The sequence below is a fragment of the Oreochromis niloticus genome, linkage group LG11, assembly GCF_001858045.2.
Source record: "Oreochromis niloticus isolate F11D_XX linkage group LG11, O_niloticus_UMD_NMBU, whole genome shotgun sequence".
Taxonomy (NCBI): domain Eukaryota; kingdom Metazoa; phylum Chordata; class Actinopteri; order Cichliformes; family Cichlidae; genus Oreochromis; species Oreochromis niloticus.
In genome coordinates this window covers 9,980,884-9,999,156 of record NC_031976.2, presented here as the reverse complement: position 1 = coordinate 9,999,156, position 18,273 = coordinate 9,980,884, and the positions used below count along the sequence as shown (strand labels likewise).

Here is an 18,273-nt window from a genome sequence, read left to right as displayed (position 1 = left end):
CTCTGCCTGCTATTTCATGTGATTTATTTCTTAGAGTAATAGTTAAATCGCTTTATCTCCTTGCCTCATTTGCTGTCCTCAGGCAAGTCATTAAACATAACAGTGGAATAATTCCTCCCTGTGGCAAGAGGGGTCAGAGATCATTTTCCTCTTTTTTACTCTGTTAGTGTGTGTGTGTGTGTGTGTGTGTGTGTATGTGTGTGCGCGTGTGTGTACATTAGTATAGACAAGCTTTGTGAAACAGGCTATGTCTGTAGGCTGTGTCTGCTGAAGTTGAAGGATAGCGTTTGTGATGAAGATGAACTACATTCCAGTATAAACTTCATCCATTTAGTTTCATTGTTGTTGCATTCTAGTCTGTCATCTAAATTTCTAATGTAATAGAATGGGCAATGTAGCATTTACTCCTAATTACCATTAAATGTTTCATTTCTGTTTTACTCCATTAATATCCACTGTTTTGTTATTCTCCGTGTAATCAGAATCCAGGTTATGCAGGTCGTCAAGAGCTTCCTGAAAACCTGAAGATCAACTTCCGCTCCGTGGCCATGATGGTTCCGGACCGTCAAATCATTATTAGGGTAAAACTGGCCAGTTGTGGGTTTATAGACAACATGGAGCTCGCACGCAAATTCTTCACGCTTTACAAGCTGTGTGAGGAGCAACTGTCCAAGCAGGTATAAAAATGAAAATAGTTAGTTTGAAGCAGGTATCATTGTCACATGACTTAACAACAAGGTTGCATGGGTTTCCATGAATGTAAATGAAACTAAAATTATATTTATGAATGTTCAGGTTCACTATGATTTTGGCCTGCGCAACATTCTGTCAGTTCTGCGAACTCTGGGAGCAGCCAAGCGAGCCAACCCCAGTGATACAGAGTCTACCATTGTCATGAGGGTTCTAAGGGACATGAACCTTTCAAAACTGGTGAGTCTACAAAGTACACAATAGGGCATCAAAACGATAACCATGCTGATATTTCATGTTTTCACTGGGTTTTGCAAATTTGTGTGCACGTGCATTTAGATCGATGAGGATGAGCCACTGTTTCTGAGCTTGATTGAAGACCTCTTCCCGGGCATCCAACTTGACAAAGCGGGCTACCCTGAACTAGAAGCTGCCATTGACAAACAGGTAGGAGAGTTTGAAGAATGGGTTTTATCTGTTATTGACGAGAAGGGTGAAAAGCCACAGTAACACCAAGTTTGCAAGATGGGGGAACAGGAAGGGGGAACAATGGAAAGAGCCAGAAAGAGAAATGCGAAGGCTGAGTAAGACTGTCCAAAAGCCTAATGGAGAGTGAGGCCGCCGTATTTGTCATGTCACACCTCAGGACAGAACATCGAGAAGGATACAAATGGTGGCATTTATTATTTGTAAAGGACCTAACCCGAGGACCTGTGAAAAACAGTGCAGGAAGTGAGAGATGCAGTTAAAAGTTAGAACTTTTAGATTTCATGCTGTTTTGTTGCTGATCAGGTAAACAAGTGCATTTGATATTATAAGTTTAGTTTTTCATATATTGCTTCTGCATTTTGGCTTAATTTTTTAAATAAAAAAAAAAGATCTTGATCTGTGCTTTCTTTTAACCACGACTGTATACTAAGTTATTATACTTGTAAATACAGTAAAAGCATTATTGTTACAAAAATAGCTGGAATTGTAACTACTTTGTTTCTTCAGGTGGAGGATGCAGGCCTAATCAACCATTCTCCTTGGAAGCTAAAGGTCATCCAGCTGTATGAGACTCAAAGAGTCCGACATGGCATGATGGCCCTGGGGCCCAGTGGGGCTGGAAAGACAACTTGTATACACACGCTTATGAAAGCTATGACAGGTAGGATTTAGTGTATTTTGTGACATGCGAGTTTAAAGAAAAAGAGACCAACTTGTGGTAAGCTTGTTTTGAATCTATTGTACTGTAGACACGAATATGTGAACAGAATAACTGAAGAAATATACTCATACTGGGACGAGATATCTAATTAATTTATGGGGTATCTTATTAAATCTACATATTATTAGGGTAATATTGTTACTTTTGTGACCTTGTCATGTCTTTCCTAAAACACATGACAAGAAATGAGGCACTTCATATGCCTTGAATCACTGTTTTATTTGCTCCATTAAAGTATTATATTATCCATTATATTACCTTTAGGAAATCAGAACATGTTTCTGCAAATATCTAATTTTCTTCCAGAATGTGGTCATTCTCACAGAGAGATGCGCATGAACCCCAAAGCCATTACTGCACCTCAGATGTTTGGCAGACTGGATGTGGCCACAAATGACTGGACTGATGGCATCTTCTCTACACTGTGGAGGAAAACACTGAGAGCAAAGAAAGGTCCAGAAAGTTTCTTATTGTGCACATATTTCACACTTGGGTATTAATAAATCAAAAAATCATTGGTAAACATTTTTTTTTCCATGAGAACTTTGACAAACCAGTTCAATTAGGTTATTGTAATTAAGTATTAATATGTTGGGACATCGCTGGAAGGTTCAAAGGAAAACAAACCACTGTTTAATCTTCCTGTTTAGTTCTAAGCTTACACGGATAATTAAAAATGTATGCGGGCAATTGCGTATACGTGTTTGCTTTTATGTGTCTAAGTACACATCTCATCTATTAATTACTTGTTCCGATGGTGTTTTGCATATCTATGAGTGGGGTGTTCTCTGCATATTTGTATTATTTTCCTGCTGCTACTTCCTGCTCATTTGTAGAGCTTGCTACTTTGGACAGAGTGAATTCCAGTGTAGAAAAGTAGATGTGGCAATGTGACAGGGCAGCAGCTCCTGAGTCGAGTAGATATTCTACAAAGAAAAGAAGTATTTTGTGAAAACAGCTGTGTGCTGTCCACGCTCATTGTGTTTTAACTGATGCAGAAACAGCCTTGTGTGTATCATCTGGTAACTTTTGTGTAAAACACATGCTCATGTCTTATATTAGTAGTCATATTCAAAGGAACTTATCTCTCAGAATTTAGAGTGTAAACCACATTCATTGTCAAACAGCGGCTTTATTGTGCAATATTGCCCGAACGTCAGACAACTGTCTTTTGCATGTTTCAGACGCAATTTGTCTTTTCTGTTTCTATTTTTGGATGTTTCCCAACTTGGAGGAGAGTGAGGAGGAGAAACGGATTTCTTTGTTCATATTTAAAATTCCACAAAATAAATGACTCAGTTCTTGTTTTTCTTGTAAACAGACAGCTCATGATCGCTGGTTAGCCAAGAAAACATTTTGAACTCTTTTGTATGAACTAAATTCATATTCAGAAATGTAGCTCATCTTTGCTTGAGGGTGACAGCACGAGGTCTTCATACCACCTCATTTTCGTAATCATGTAAACAAACACTTTTTTTTCCCTCACAGGAGAGCACATCTGGATAGTGCTGGATGGGCCAGTTGATGCCATCTGGATTGAAAACCTAAATTCAGTTTTGGATGATAACAGAACTCTTACACTCGCAAATGGAGACCGAATACCAATGGCTCCCAACTGCAAGGTGGTATTTGAGCCGCATAACATCGACAATGCCTCTCCAGCCACCGTCTCACGCAATGGCATGGTGTTCATGAGCTCCTCTGTGCTCACCTGGATCCCCATACTAGAGGTGAATGAGCTTTATGAAAAACTGGTTGCACTTATTTTTGCAAAAGTTTGAAATCAAGGTATATTAAGGCAATATTTACTTTTGAATCATATAATTTAAAACCTGTGCACTGCATGTAGTTTTGACTAAATAGAGTCATGCTGTTGCGGCTTCTAGGGCTGGTTGAAGAAACGGTCCCCACATGAGGCAGAGATACTGAGAAAGCTCTTCTCTTCGTCTTTCTCTGAGCTCTACCGCTTCTGCGTGCAGTCACTAGAGTTCAAAATGGACATGCTAGAGGCCTTTGTAATCATGCAATGCATAAACATGCTACAGGGACTCATACCACTTAAGGTAAGGTATCCCCATCCACTGGACGTGCACACGAACAGCAACTGATATATACTTCACTGATAAGTGCTGTCAAGACAAAATGACTCCTGCAGTAGAAGGGGAAATTTACAGTGAGACCACCAAAACCTTTTTTAAGCACATTTAAACCCAGTGTACAGAGTGGGACTCATAATTTTTTCCAAATATTTTGTATGTTCAGTTTCATAGACTTTGCCTAACTTATGAAGTGCTCCTCTCCCTTTTGGTTTCTTTAATTGATCCCTGAATTTCCTCATCTTAAAATGGATATCAATTTACAGGAGCAGTGTGGCGATTTATCCAGAGAGTTCTTGGAGCGGCTTTATGTCTTTGCACTAATGTGGAGCGCTGGGGCCGTACTTGAACTGGATGATCGGAGGAAGATGGAAATCTGGCTTAGAGGAAACAAGAGTATTCATCTGAACTTGCCAGACATTCCTCCTGACAGTGAGGACACCATGTTTGACTACTACGTCACAGCAGATGGTAAGAATGGCTTCATTAACTTTCAGTCAGATGGTGTTGTTTAGTTACTGGGTAGGCAGAAACATTATGTCTCATGTTGTACTTATGGAAAGTACATATGTGTATATAAAATTATTTTTACTCATACACTGAATTAATATCTTTGGATTAATATTATTTTGAAAAATTATTATCATATTTTGTGTTGATCTCTACAGCAAGCTTTATCTTATTAAAATTAATTTAAATATTTTTCCAGGTCATTGGGTCCATTGGAACACCAGAGTGGAGGAATATATTTATCCATCTGAATTCACACCAGAGTACAGCTCAATTTTGGTCCCCAATGTGGACAACGTTAGAACAGACTTCCTAATTCAGACTATTGCAAAGCAAGGCAAGGTATGGTTACCAGTTAGAGTAATTTCCATCCAACAGTCACATCATCAACAAACACTAGTGACCCGCTTCTAGTGACAGCCATACACGCGCATGCTTTACCGCATACTGTTGAGCTGCCTCCACCATGTTTGATAGACAATGTGATGATGTTCGACATACTTTTCTTTTCCCATCATTCTGGCACAAGCAATCTTAGTTTTAGTTCTTGGATAATTGTGCAAGGCTCTTTTTAGCTGTTTTCTGTTTTCAAAGTCTAATCTGACCTTCCTGTTCTTGAGTGTTTTGTGCATTGGCATTTACCATTTACCATATTTACATTTATGAAGCTCTCATTTGTTTGTAGACTTTGACAATGAGTCATGTACTTTCTCCAGAGAGACAACTTAAAAAGCACTATGGACAACAGTTTAAATGTAACTACAAAGTCAGCATCATGTGTTTATGCTCAGCAGACGCAGAGGATATGCTTTTACTTCCCCTATGATCTTTCCTCATAGAATACGCCATGCACTTGCTTCTCTTGCATTGCAGTTAACTGTTTGTTTTCTTGTTCTGCTGTCGTCCTTCTCATGTTATCCTATAACGTGGAAGTTAGTTGGGATAATTTGGACTGATGGCAAATGTAAATATGTTTGTTATAGGCTGTTTTGCTAATTGGAGAGCAAGGAACAGCCAAGACTGTTATCATCAAGAGCTACATGTCAAAGTATGACCCTGAGACCCACATAGGCAAGAGTCTCAACTTCTCTTCTGCTACTACACCACTAATGTTCCAGGTAAAGCAGCAGGTCACCTGCCCACTTTTCTCTTAATTTAGAAGAAACAGAAGTGTGTTACTCTGTGAATTTTGAACTTAAAAGGAGCGTTTGGTTAAAGAGGGGGAGAACTCAAATGCGCGACACAGGCAGGTAACAAGAATAAAGAGCAAACTTTAAAAATGAAAGCTGATGCAACAGAACATAACACCAAGAGATCAAACACAGGAATTAGCTGAAGGCTTATACAAATAGTAGTAAAACCAAAAACAAAAGAATATGAAGGATGGATGCAAAATACAATGAAACCAAAATAGACACAAACTAGGAATGAGGGTGGAACAAGGCATATTATTGGCTCCTTACTGCGCACACTCAGGGACTGATCGAGTGATGAGATACAGCTGAAGTAGTAAGGGTAGACAGCAGTCACACAGCCAAAGACAGGAAGAAAGTAATCGTTTCAATGCAAGGCAGGGGGCAGTTGCATAAGGTATTGCCAACCTGGATGAATCACAGAGCAGGTCTATAATGAAAACCAACACCACGACTGTGTTCATTTGCCATTAAAGAATATGAACATGTATGATATTGATGATTGGTGATGAATTACATATCAGTTGAAATTAAAAGATCTCTTTCTTTATCTCGCTGTACTTTTTCTTGCCTTTTTTCACCCTGATTTTTTTATGCCCCCCTCATCCCTCCCTTTTTTCCTTTTTTTAGAGGTCAGTTGAGAGCTATGTTGATAAGAGGATGGGGACCACTTATGGACCGCCTGCTGGGAAGAAAATGTCAATTTTTATAGATGACATCAACATGCCTGTCATCAATGAGTGGGGAGACCAGGTCATTATAACATTTCTACTGGCATTTTTTCATTCATAATACTGGTTAATGATAAATAAATGAAACTTTTCTTGATTTAAGCTTCTTGCTTTCAATCACAGGTGACTAATGAGATTGTCAGGCAGCTGATGGAACAGAATGGTTTCTTCAATCTGGAAAAACCTGGAGAGTTCACAAATATTGTGGATGTTCAGTTCCTGGCAGCAATGATTCATCCTGGAGGGGGCCGTAATGACATACCACAGAGACTGAAAAGGCAGTTCTCAATCTTTAACTGCACCCTGCCCTCCAATGCTTCGATAGACAAGATATTTGGTGGGTAAAACACTGCAAGAAGTCATTTTTCTGCAGTCATTTATATTTGGTGGGATTACTTTGCATTACATGTTCATACATGGAAAGGCCTAAGGCAGGGATTGTAAAGGTATTCCTGAGAGACATACATTATTTTATTTGTTCTTATTTTACCATTTCCAGACAGTTGTGTAGGTGTTGTGCTTGTAATATAGTTGCCAATCACATATATATATCACAGCAAGTTAGAGGGATGAACTAAGTACTAATAAATGCCCCATACAGTGAATTGACGAAACACATTGTATCCTTTACTTTGGAAAAAAATATATAACTTTTCTAAACATTGACTTTATGACACAGGCGTGATTGGTGAGGGCCACTTTTGCACAGGACGTGGTTTTAGCGAGGAGGTCCAGAGCACTGTACCTCGTTTGGTTTCCCTCACGCGTCGTCTCTGGCAGCTGACTAAGGTCAAGATGCTTCCAACTCCTGCAAAGTTCCACTACATCTTTAACTTGAGGGATCTCTCCAGGATTTGGCAAGGCATGCTCAGCACCAATGCTGAAGTCGTCACCTCTGTCCAGGTGAGATGGATTGTGCATGGTTAATTACCTCATTTCTAACATGACAAGTAGTTAAGAAACTTGACAACATGTTGAGATTTCCACTGGAGAAACAATATTTTTTTGGTCACACATGGAGGATTTTTCCAAGGATAAATATGCATGACTGAGTAAGTGACAAACAGGGGAAGTGGCAGCAGTATGAAACTGAGTGGCAAGAACTGTCACAGGATGCTTGCTGAGGTCGAAAATAACTAGGTTTAAAAATATCAGCTGACAGTCTGACTTCACATTAAATAACCCTAGTCAAATAATACACTAGTAATACAGTTTTGCAGTAACTAAGCTACACCAGTGCTTTTACCTATTACCAGTCATTAATTCATTATTTATTATTATTATTATTACTTTGTTCCATGTAACTAATTACCTTCTGTCCAACAGAAAAATAACGCAAAATATATTTTCCAGATGTTGATGGCACTTTGGAAACACGAGTGCAAACGTGTGATAGCGGATCGATTTACGATGCCAGGTGATGTGGAGTGGTTTGACCAGGCTCTGGCAAAGCTGGTGGAAGAACATCTTGGTGAAGAGCACAAGAAAATGGTGGACTATGGAGCAGAAAGATATTTTGTTGACTTCTTGCGAGATGCCCCTGAGGCCACAGGTACTACTGAGTCAGACTATATTAAAATATATAAATTTAAGATTTTCTCAGTTTTGTGACTTGCTTTGATGTTTTTCCTCACAGGGGAAGAGCCAGAAGACTCAGACTTTGATTTGCCCAAAGTGTACGAGCCTATTGAATCATTTGAGGCTTTAAAGGACCGTCTGAACATGTTCCTAAGCCATTACAATGAAAGCATTAGGGGTACTGGCATGGATATGGTCTTCTTTCAGGATGCTATGATACATCTGGTCAAGGTACTCTAAAGAATTTTTTGTCGTGTTTGTGCCAACCAAAATAATCTACACTTCCTAACGTTTTCATAAGTCAGTGTTTTTACATTTTAAAGTCCTCCATAAATGTTTTCAGACCACCTTAAAGCCCAAGGAATATTCTAACAGTTTTACTTCAAGGAGTATAAATTGTGGAGGATTCACAAACAGTTGCTCACTCACAGACATTTGCACTCAGACACAGATTCCTACTTTATCTTTTTAATGTATTCCTACTTTGCTTGCTATTTTCTTTTGTTGTCTACAACTTACTGCAAATCTAAACATGCTTATTTGACTCTAGCTCTGTGTGTATTTGTAGGTGTCGAGGATAATCCGAACACCGGGAGGTAATGCCCTGTTGGTGGGTGTTGGGGGTTCTGGCAAACAGAGCCTGACCAGATTGGCCTCGTTCATAGCTGGATACAAGATCTTCCAGATCACGCTCACACGGTAGTGTGCTTGCAAAAATGACTATTCATATTCATATTCATATTATTAATGATGATACTAATTATATATTAGTGTAAGCAGGGTGGTGTAAGTTGTAAACCTCCTAAGGATTGGATTGTGGAGTAGTAGTAACACCTTTCATTGTCAGATTTCCTTTTTGGAGTAATTCCTTCACAAAACATGTCAAACTAAACTTGTTTTATAATCGTTAGATTTAGTTAGAATCTAATCATTAATCACATAATCATCTATAATCAAACCATCAAACTCATAACCTTTGTAACTGATAAAAAAAACGTTCTGCATTCTCAGCTCTCAGGCCCAGCAGCTAGTATGTTTTCATTAGAGGTACAGATACATTTTGAAGGAAAATGAATCAGATATCACACTAATTATATGATATCTCAGAAGCTCTGGCTTCACTAACGTACTAACTCACCTTCACTAACTTGTGCTTCCAAACCTGTCAAATGGTTTCCTCCTTCAGTCCCTACATTCATTTATTGTCACACTTTCCACCGGTTTGTTCCCCAAACAGATTTTAATGTTTCCTATTAATATTAATGAACCACATGTTTGTCCTCTTAGCTTCAAAGCTATTCCTGGTGAAAACAGATACCTCTATTGTGTGTCCCCTTCCTTCTTTTTTCATCTGCTCTCTCTGATACACACATATAACTGATTTTCAGATGCACATCCAGTACAGATAGGTCTCTTATTTCATGCAAACTCAATTTACTCTCTTTCTCTCCCTCTGTCTGTACAGTAACTTAGACTTTCTCGGTGCTTTAATGTACACAATTCCTTTTAAACTTTGTTATCTTAACACTATTATTCCTACTAGAGATCTTTTAAAAGCATTTATTTTGTTATATATACTGCTGTGGATTCTTAGAAGCACACTAGACTGCATATAAAGAAGCATTTCTATCATCACAGCAGCCCTTAGTGGGTAGTAGTCATGCTGTCTGTGTCCGGGCTCTTTATCCAAATGGCTGACGCAATGCTACTTTTCACTTAAGCAGCTTTTCTCCCTTGAGTGGAGAGGTTACTCTTTACCTGTATCTTGCTTAACTAGCTTCATTGCTCTCAAACTGGCATTATTTTGTCCTCAAATATTATTTCTTCTTTTACAAACTGGTCAACTCCTTACTTTTGCTGGGTTGAGTTGGGAACAGGTGTGTTTATTTTTAATAACCAGCAATGCGTATCTAGTCTGGCAGTCACAGCGTAACTCCCAGCCACTTAGGGCTGTTGTTATAATTTCTTATTAACTACAGGATGGAGCATCTCATCTCACTGATAGTCATTAAAGAACCAGATGAAAGTAAACTGTGGTTTCTCTCTCATGTTATTTATGCTGTTAATATCTCCAATTTGCAGCTTCTTCCATTTTCCCTCTAACTTATTTTTCATCTGCCTGTTTATAATTCAATAAATTTGACATTCACACACTAAAGCAGGTGAACCTTCAAGCTAAGATGTGCTTCACTTTCATCGTCCAAGCCTCAAACTGGTGCACCTCCACTTTTTTTTTTTAACCGCTGTCACCAATAAATGTAGTTTGAGCTTCAATCTCATGAGAAATTTCATGCAAATTGGCACATAAATAGATGAATTAAAGTTTTTGTGCGATCTAGTTTTCTGCCGCTGCACTTTTTTATTGCATTTAACTACATATGGATGATTTTTAGAAGCTGTGAAATTAGTTATTAGTGAAGAAAGGGTGTGCATATTTATTTTATGCTTCTCTTTTCCAGCTCATACAATACATCCAACCTGATGGATGACCTGAAGAGTTTGTACAGAACAGCTGGCCAGCATGGAAAAGGCATCAGCTTCATCTTTACTGACAACGAAATAAAAGACGAGTCCTTCTTGGAGTACATGAATAATGTGCTGTCGTCTGGAGAGGTCAGCAGCACACACAAAGAGGAGAGATTCCAAAGAATCCGTATTCATAGTAATATAATCCTCTACTCCATGTGGGTCACAGTTAAGGCTGTGAGACCAGAACAACAAGAGAATATGCAGTGTGCAGTGTTTGCAAGTTGTATAGTTTTAAATTAAATAATCGATAAGAGGTTAAGGTATCTTTAAAAAGGCATCTGGATGCTTCTACTTCTTTTACATCATTAATAGACAGTAGTGATCCAGTGCTGTGCATGTGTATGGGCTGCATTGGCTCTGTTGTTGTTTTTCAGGTGGAACCATATCCTATGGTTCGTAATCAGGAGTTATAGCTTGGGGAAACAATTACTTAGATATAAGTTACATTATAACTTGTTTTGAGCGCACTAGTAGATTCTTATTTTATAAGCTGCCATGTGACGTTGCTACCATGATATCCATTCCTCTTTGTGGATTTAGCTAACTGAAGTCAACAAGATATAAGCACGTTTCACAAGATATGTGGCCGATTTCTAACCCCAAGATATTTTAAAGGTAGTATAAAAGGTGGAATTTGGGGTGATGAATCTAATCTTCATCATCTTCTTAAATAGAAATTCACGTATGCTACACTTGACGCAGCCTAATATTGACCATGAACACTACAGCCTGCTCTGTACCAGTCCAACTTAGTGAGTCGCTGTTCAACACAGTGTTTGAAAGTAACTGGCATAGCCTGCACTAAACTGTACCAAACTGCCTAGTGCAGTATTTTCATGGAACTTTTGAATAATATAAAGGAGAATACTTCAGTTTGTTTTGCAAGATGTTTCACCAACAACACAAGTCAGCAACTCATCATGTCTGATTTAAAAACGCTAAAATGAATTTTGGGGCAAAATGCGCAGACATAGTTTGTGTGTTTTCTGATATTTGTTGAATTATGTGAAAAGTTACTCGAAATTACCCACCTTTAAAAAAAAAAAAGACAAAGCAAAACAAAACGAGTTACTCTATTTATTCTCCTCTTCTGTAGCGCAACAGGCTAAAGTACAGCCTCTAGCTAACGCTATTAACTTTAATAATATCAGCACCATAAAGCCATCACAGGGTCAAGAATGAAATATGGAACGTGCTGAGAGCTTAAGCAGACTAAAAAATGTAATTATTCATATTATGTACTGAGCCGTATCATGCCATCACTGGAAGCAACACCAATATGCATTCTGTTAAATTTAATTGCTCATTAGCTGAAGGTGCTGGAATGGCCTTTTAGATCATTCTGGGCCACTTCAGTCTCTGTTCATAAGGCATTCAAAATGTTATCCATACCTTTTATTGCCTGTCTTTATTATACAGGTTTACGTTAGTTATATATTCTCTAAAATGTTTTTTCCAAAGCTACTCTTGCTTTTCTAGATGGGTTTGGACAAAGACTGACTGACTTTTCATTGACTTTTCCTCAAGACTTAATGCAAATTTTGTGTTCATCCCCTAAAATTACATCAGAAAGTCTGAAATTTAAGCCTGCCATAAAACTGTAACTGTTTAGAAAACAGTATGGTTCCAAGTTTAAGTAAGAGGTTGGAGTCTCATTGTCTGAGAGTCCATCTGAATGACTCATACTGATATTTTGTATTAGATAACGTTACTGTAAATGCTCTGTCAGGCACTTTTCAATCCATTGGTGTCTTTGTTCTGCAGCTTTTCTTTGCATGCTTTACAAACTTACTGTTTTACATTGCATGCATTTTATATTTACATTTTTGTAATTTGCCTTAGAATTGCTATATAGTTACTGGAGAGGTGGACTTAGAGGTGGTGTTTATTAGAAAACTGTACAATTCATGAATTCTTAGGCACAAGTATGATTGTCTGATTTACTTATTATCTTTTTATGAAATCATTGGCACCAGCTGTTTAACAGTCACACATAGTTTTGGAAAAACCTACACACTGTTGTACTCGCTCAGATAGCTGTGTATATTCACTTCAATTCAGCTTAATTTAGTTTTGTTTAAAAATCATCAGTTTACAACACAAGTCTACTTAAGGTGCTTAAAATTGTGAGGTCAAGCCCTTAAAATATTAGAGAGAATCCCAATAGTCCTCAACAAGCAATTACTTGGTGACATTAGGGAGAAAGGACTCTATTTTAACATGAAAAACCTTTGGGCCTGGGTGAGAAGATAAGGAAAAGAGCAGGATAAAGAAGCATGTTAGAAGTCAACATTTTTTTTTTAGCACTGCGTTCCTCTTTGAGTGCAGTAAACATTTCATGAATGCGATCTTAAGAGAGCACAAGTCATATCAGTTCAGTGCAATTTTAAAAGTGTATTTTCCTCACCATTATGACCGAGTTGCAGTTATTTTCTCTTTGATATTTGTAATGAAATGAAACTGTAATGAACAATCACATACAAGTACACCTCTATGTACTACAGCATTCTTCATTACATCTGCTGAAAGACTCTTTCTCCACTCCCAGAATTTTGTTTTCATCTTTGTCCTGCCCTTTGATTTTCTTTTTTCCCCCGCTAGTCCTTATGCACATTTCTTACTGTCGTCTCTATACTCGCTGGTTATATTTTCTCTTCCCTTTCCTTCTCATCTTTGCTCCTCCTCTCCATGTTTGTTTACACAGTTGGGGTTTTTTTGTATGAATTTTTGCCACCACAGGATATTTAGACAACTTTCAAAGCCCTTATTTTAAACCCCGTATGTTTACAATTCGTTTTTCGGGAAGTCACTTAATAAAAGAGGACGAGTTCTCTGAGCTCTTTAAAAGTCAGATCAATTCATGCGACAAATATTAAGCTTCGAGTGAGGTTTACCAGCACTCGCCAAGCTGAAGCTCTTACACTGTTCAAAGTCAGTGGATATCATTGGATTTGACATTTAACACTATGGGAACACCATGATAAGAGCCATGCAGTTGCTTTTTCCCTGTTAGTTTCCCACCTGTTTTCCCTTCTTTCAATTATTTCTTATTTCTTTTCCCATTTTTCTTCACGTTTTCAACCAGCACTTCCTCTTTTCTAATCTCGTGTATGTAAACGCGTCTGCGTGTTCTATTTCGCTGTCTGCCTGATAACGGTGTTATTGTTTCCTCCTCATCTTTGACCTTTTCCCCCTGCTCCTGTGTCACCTTTTCTTCTGCCTCCATGGATTGATAACAGTTTAAGCAGCAGCTGCATTACCAGGTGGGGTAAATTTAAGTGGTGACCTGGGTAGAACGGCATTGTTGGGTTTTTTTATTGTTTGTGTGTAGGTGAGAGGTTTGTAGGTTATGTTTGTGTTTGGTTGTAGAAGAGAGTTTGTGTTGCAGTAGTATTAGGATGTTTGTGTGTGAGAGAAAGTGACAGAGATGAGAAACAAAAAGGAAGAGCAAATAGTTAGTGTGATATTGTTGTTTTTGTGAGAGTAACAGATGGTTAGGGACACGGTGCTGCTTACCACAACACCACATAGTCCCTCAAGACACTGTTTCACTTTCTTAAATCTGAGTTACATGTTCTCTCTCATGGAAACTGGGGATTTGGAGAAATGACTCAGCTTAAAACATTTAAAGAGTGAATCTCGTACCTTCATCCACTTGGTTAAACTTGTACCCACACAGTGTGCTGTTTTAAAACTCACCATTTCAAGATTTCTTGCCAGCAGTCACATACATTTAGTTCATCAGCCAACCAATATATACACTTCTACTGAAATTGCTAAGGAAAGACATTGAGGTAAGAAGAAGTGACAACTATTATGAAGTGTGAGGAAGAAGAAGATCCAATTAAAATAATGTTAAAAAAGGGTCAATAAAACACAGTATTATTTGAGTTAGCTATGCATTAATATGAATATCTACAGCTACATAGGAATATTTTCTCATGTTATAATTTTACATTAGGAAAACCCTAATTCAGGTGAAAGGTGATATACACTCTGGCCAGTTTATCACAGGGCTAATTGAAAGAGACAGACAGCCACTCATAATCACATTCATATGTATGGAAAATGCAGAATCATTGCTTAATCTAACATTCATGTGTTTGGACTGTGGGAGGAAGCCATTGTATCCAAAGACAACGTCCAAGCTTTGCACCCACAGCCTTCCTGTGAGGTGACAGTGCTAACCATTGCATTTAAAAGCTGCAACTGCTAGATCTCTGTATGGGAAATCTTTGATCAGATCAGATTGAAAAATTACTCTGTAAAAGATTTGTTTGGCACTATTATCAGAGTAGAAATGTTTGAGCTTTAAAATACACAGCAGTACAGGTACAGGGATTGTGGCGGGGTGTGGCTTGGGAGTGGCTGCAGGGGAGGATGAGACACACCGGAGCTCCATCAGCTCATCACACCTCTCGTGTTGAAAAAAGTATGCTGGGACCTGGGGGTTGTTGGACACAGCTAAAAGACGCTGCGGCCATGAGTTGCAAGAGACGACAACCGAAATTAAGAAAAGTGTTAAACGAGCGAACTATGGTTAGGTCCATCATTAACGTTACATGGATGCATTGATTTCAAAGAATAAGAGTATTGTGATATCAGTGACATTACTGGATGTTTCTGCCTTCAGGTGTCCAACTTGTTTGCCCGTGACGAAATAGATGATATCCTCAATGATCTCATCCCTGTCATGAAGCGAGAGTTTCCCCGGCGACCTCCAACCAACGGAAACCTGTACGATTACTTCATGTCGCGAGTTCGACATAATCTCCACGTCATTCTGTGCTTTTCCCCTGTTGGGGAGAAGTTCCGGAACAGAGCGTTGAAGTTTCCGGCGCTGATCTCCGGTTGCACCATGGACTGGTTCAGCCGCTGGCCCAAAGATGCATTAGTTAGAGGTATATTTATAACAGACAGTTTTATTTTCACAAATGTGACCTTGTCTGGTGCTCGCATTTGTTCTTAAAATGTATGTGGTACGTGTTATACTCTGTTTATTTCAAAGTGGATGCTGTTATATGAATATAAGATATCGACTTTCTTTGCACTCTCTGAGGTTTTTCTCCAATTAATAATGTCCTGTTTCTTCCTGTCCTTCAGTTTCAGAGCACTTCCTGTCTGTTTATGACATAGACTGCTCACCGCAGGTTAAATGTGAGGTAGTTCAGTGCATGGGCTCCTTCCAGGATGGTGTAGCAGAGAAATGTGCAGACTACTTCCAGAGGTACAGCATAAATATATGTGTGTGTTTTTGTGAAGATTATATGCATATATGTGAAGATTGTTTTGTGTGTGTCTGCAACGCATAAGTGTCATAATATTTAGCATGTTGCAGTATTAATATAACACAATTTGTTTGAATCTAGATACCGACGCTCCACCCATGTCACACCCAAGTCTTATTTGTCCTTCATTCAAGGCTACAAAACCATCTATAAAGAAAAGAGGTCTGAAGTTCAGACTTTGGCCAACAGGTAAGTTGTTCAAAATGAGTTCAAAAATGTTGTGCAAATTATAACATATGCAAGTTTTGTTGCCATTTAAGCGAACAGAAACCCAGATAATAGATAATACACAGAAGCAACGAGTTTGCTGTAATCATATTTGACTTGATTACTTGATTACTGTATTCAAAATTTCTCCTCTTTAGGATGAATACTGGTCTCCAAAAGCTGAAAGAGGCATCAGAGTCTGTGGCAGCTCTCAGCAAAGAACTGGAGGTGAAAGAGAAGGAGCTACAGATTGCCAATGACAAGGCTGATATGGTACGTTTGTAGACAGGGAGGGGATTTTTATTTGTATGTGTGTGGGTTTATGATTCAAAAAGCATACAGAATGCTTCAGCTGGCTTATTTGTTGCATTTGTTGCATTTGTATTAAAACAGCAACACGGTCTATGAACTAATGAACAGAATTGACATGCTAGTTTGTATTAGACACTAATATAACATTTCATGCATTAATAAGAAATTGAACACAGAATGAACAGGTGAAGTGTTTATTCTGTCTGTTGTTGGGAATCAGGCTTTCCAGTGATTGTTTTGGGAATATTGTATTGTTGCGTAAAATTACCCTCCTGCAGTGTGTGAAATAAGACAAATTGATGTTTAATGGGGCAAATGTGTATTTTTTACAGTCATGCTTCAGTATAAGTGAAGCAATTTAAGCCGTCTCTGTTTTTTTCTCCATTCGTGAACACACTCTTGTTATACAGAGACCTCTATTTGTCCTCAGTGCAGTACTCAGGTAGAGCCTGTTCAGTGTTAAAAAGGTTCAGATCTGGCATCTCCGATTGGATTGAGCATTCTGTTTTCTACTTAACCAGACTTACGATCTTTTCTCAGCTGAGAAAGTCTACCGGCTTCAAATCATTTCTCTGTCACTTATAATGTGTGTTTGTTTTCTTGTGCAGGTGTTGAAGGAGGTGACAGTAAAAGCCCAGGCAGCAGAGCGAGTGAAGGTAGAGGTACAAAAGGTGAAGGACAAGGCGCAGGCCATTGTGGACAGCATTTCAGCTGACAAGGCCATCGCTGAGGAGAAACTCGAAGCTGCCCGGCCGGCTCTCGAGGAGGCAGAGGCTGCGCTGCAGGTATGGGATGTTGAAACAGCAATGTTGAATACATGGCTCCAAGGCTTCCCTCCAGACTTAATTTTCTCAGGTGGACGAATCTACGTTCAGACGTCTTTTTGTTTTGGTTTGTTTTGTTTTAAATCACTCAGAGCCTACAGCCATGCTAGAGATTCACAACATGCTACACGAACCATTTCAGTTTAGATATTAAATATGAGTATTTTTTGAGTACCACATTGGCAGTAATGTGAGTGAGAGTGTGTGTGGGAGGGGGAAGGGGGTATTATAGGATAATTAGTTTTGCAGGTAGTTGATCATAAATCACTTAATTAGACACATTAAAATGATCTGAAGATTACAAAATGTGCTGGAAAATGATTGCAATTAATCATTCAACAGCAACGTGACATTGTTGTCTGAACTGGCTTTCATGAGCCAAATGTCACGCTAATGTTAGTGCCAGTGAAAAAAGGCAGGAGATCACCAAAGTCATCAAAGTTCATCCTGTGGACACCACGAGTGATAAAAATTGCAGCTATCCAGTCTTGTAGCTATTAGATTATTTCACTCATAAGCAGAGTTTTTCCTGTGTCACAGCTTTAGGGGGGTGAATGTAAGCATGTTTGATCCAGTGAAGCAGAGCATATTTGCGTTTGTCTTTATGATCTAACCCTACAATATAACTTGAGTATTTAAAAAAGTGAGGGCAGTCTTTTTGTGCTTTAGTGTGTGACTTAAATTTACCCAATTTAGATTTCTCCTGCTCTTTTACTATGTATTGCTTCAGGGTGCCACTTAAAGCCCTCTGTGACTTAATGTGTGAAGCTGTACGAATGTTTCTGCCTGCAGCCTTACTGTCCTGGTGTGTCTAAACTTAGCATGGTCGTCTGGTGCCTCTAGCTGCATTGTAATTAAAGCTGTCCTCCTGGGTAGATGGTTGCATGCAGATCTCCTGTGGCGTTTCCCTGATTAAAAAAATGTTATCGTGCAGCTGCATATAGAAACCTCAGATTTCTAAACAGACAACCCAGGACACTTCCTAATGTTGCTGGTGTTCTGCAGTACAGCGAGATTAAAGTAAAAGATATTTTCTAACTTATTCAAGAACATCAGTTTTAGTGGCAGAGGAGTTGAAGGAATTCATGGTTCCTTTCTTCAGGCT

At 38.7% G+C, this 18,273-nt stretch overlaps 1 protein-coding gene across 2 annotated transcripts in view; it reads left to right on the top strand.

The window, feature by feature from the left end:
* The window catches only part of dnah5 (dynein, axonemal, heavy chain 5), an 89,100-nt gene that overhangs the window by 32,106 nt on the left and 38,721 nt on the right, over nt 1–18,273 (top strand). For both annotated transcript variants that reach the window (XM_025911408.1, XM_019364787.2), the window contains 22 exons: nt 483–677; nt 796–930; nt 1,030–1,137; nt 1,687–1,840; nt 2,207–2,353; nt 3,389–3,630; nt 3,787–3,963; nt 4,263–4,467; nt 4,706–4,848; nt 5,490–5,624; nt 6,330–6,452; nt 6,554–6,767; nt 7,110–7,333; nt 7,784–7,982; nt 8,067–8,239; nt 8,577–8,707; nt 10,468–10,621; nt 15,171–15,438; nt 15,641–15,764; nt 15,907–16,014; nt 16,191–16,305; nt 16,953–17,129. In XM_025911408.1, the coding sequence (XP_025767193.1) occupies nt 483–677; nt 796–930; nt 1,030–1,137; nt 1,687–1,840; nt 2,207–2,353; nt 3,389–3,630; nt 3,787–3,963; nt 4,263–4,467; nt 4,706–4,848; nt 5,490–5,624; nt 6,330–6,452; nt 6,554–6,767; nt 7,110–7,333; nt 7,784–7,982; nt 8,067–8,239; nt 8,577–8,707; nt 10,468–10,621; nt 15,171–15,438; nt 15,641–15,764; nt 15,907–16,014; nt 16,191–16,305; nt 16,953–17,129 (3,651 nt within the window). The remainder of the gene's footprint in view (nt 1–482; nt 678–795; nt 931–1,029; nt 1,138–1,686; nt 1,841–2,206; nt 2,354–3,388; nt 3,631–3,786; nt 3,964–4,262; nt 4,468–4,705; nt 4,849–5,489; nt 5,625–6,329; nt 6,453–6,553; nt 6,768–7,109; nt 7,334–7,783; nt 7,983–8,066; nt 8,240–8,576; nt 8,708–10,467; nt 10,622–15,170; nt 15,439–15,640; nt 15,765–15,906; nt 16,015–16,190; nt 16,306–16,952; nt 17,130–18,273) is intronic.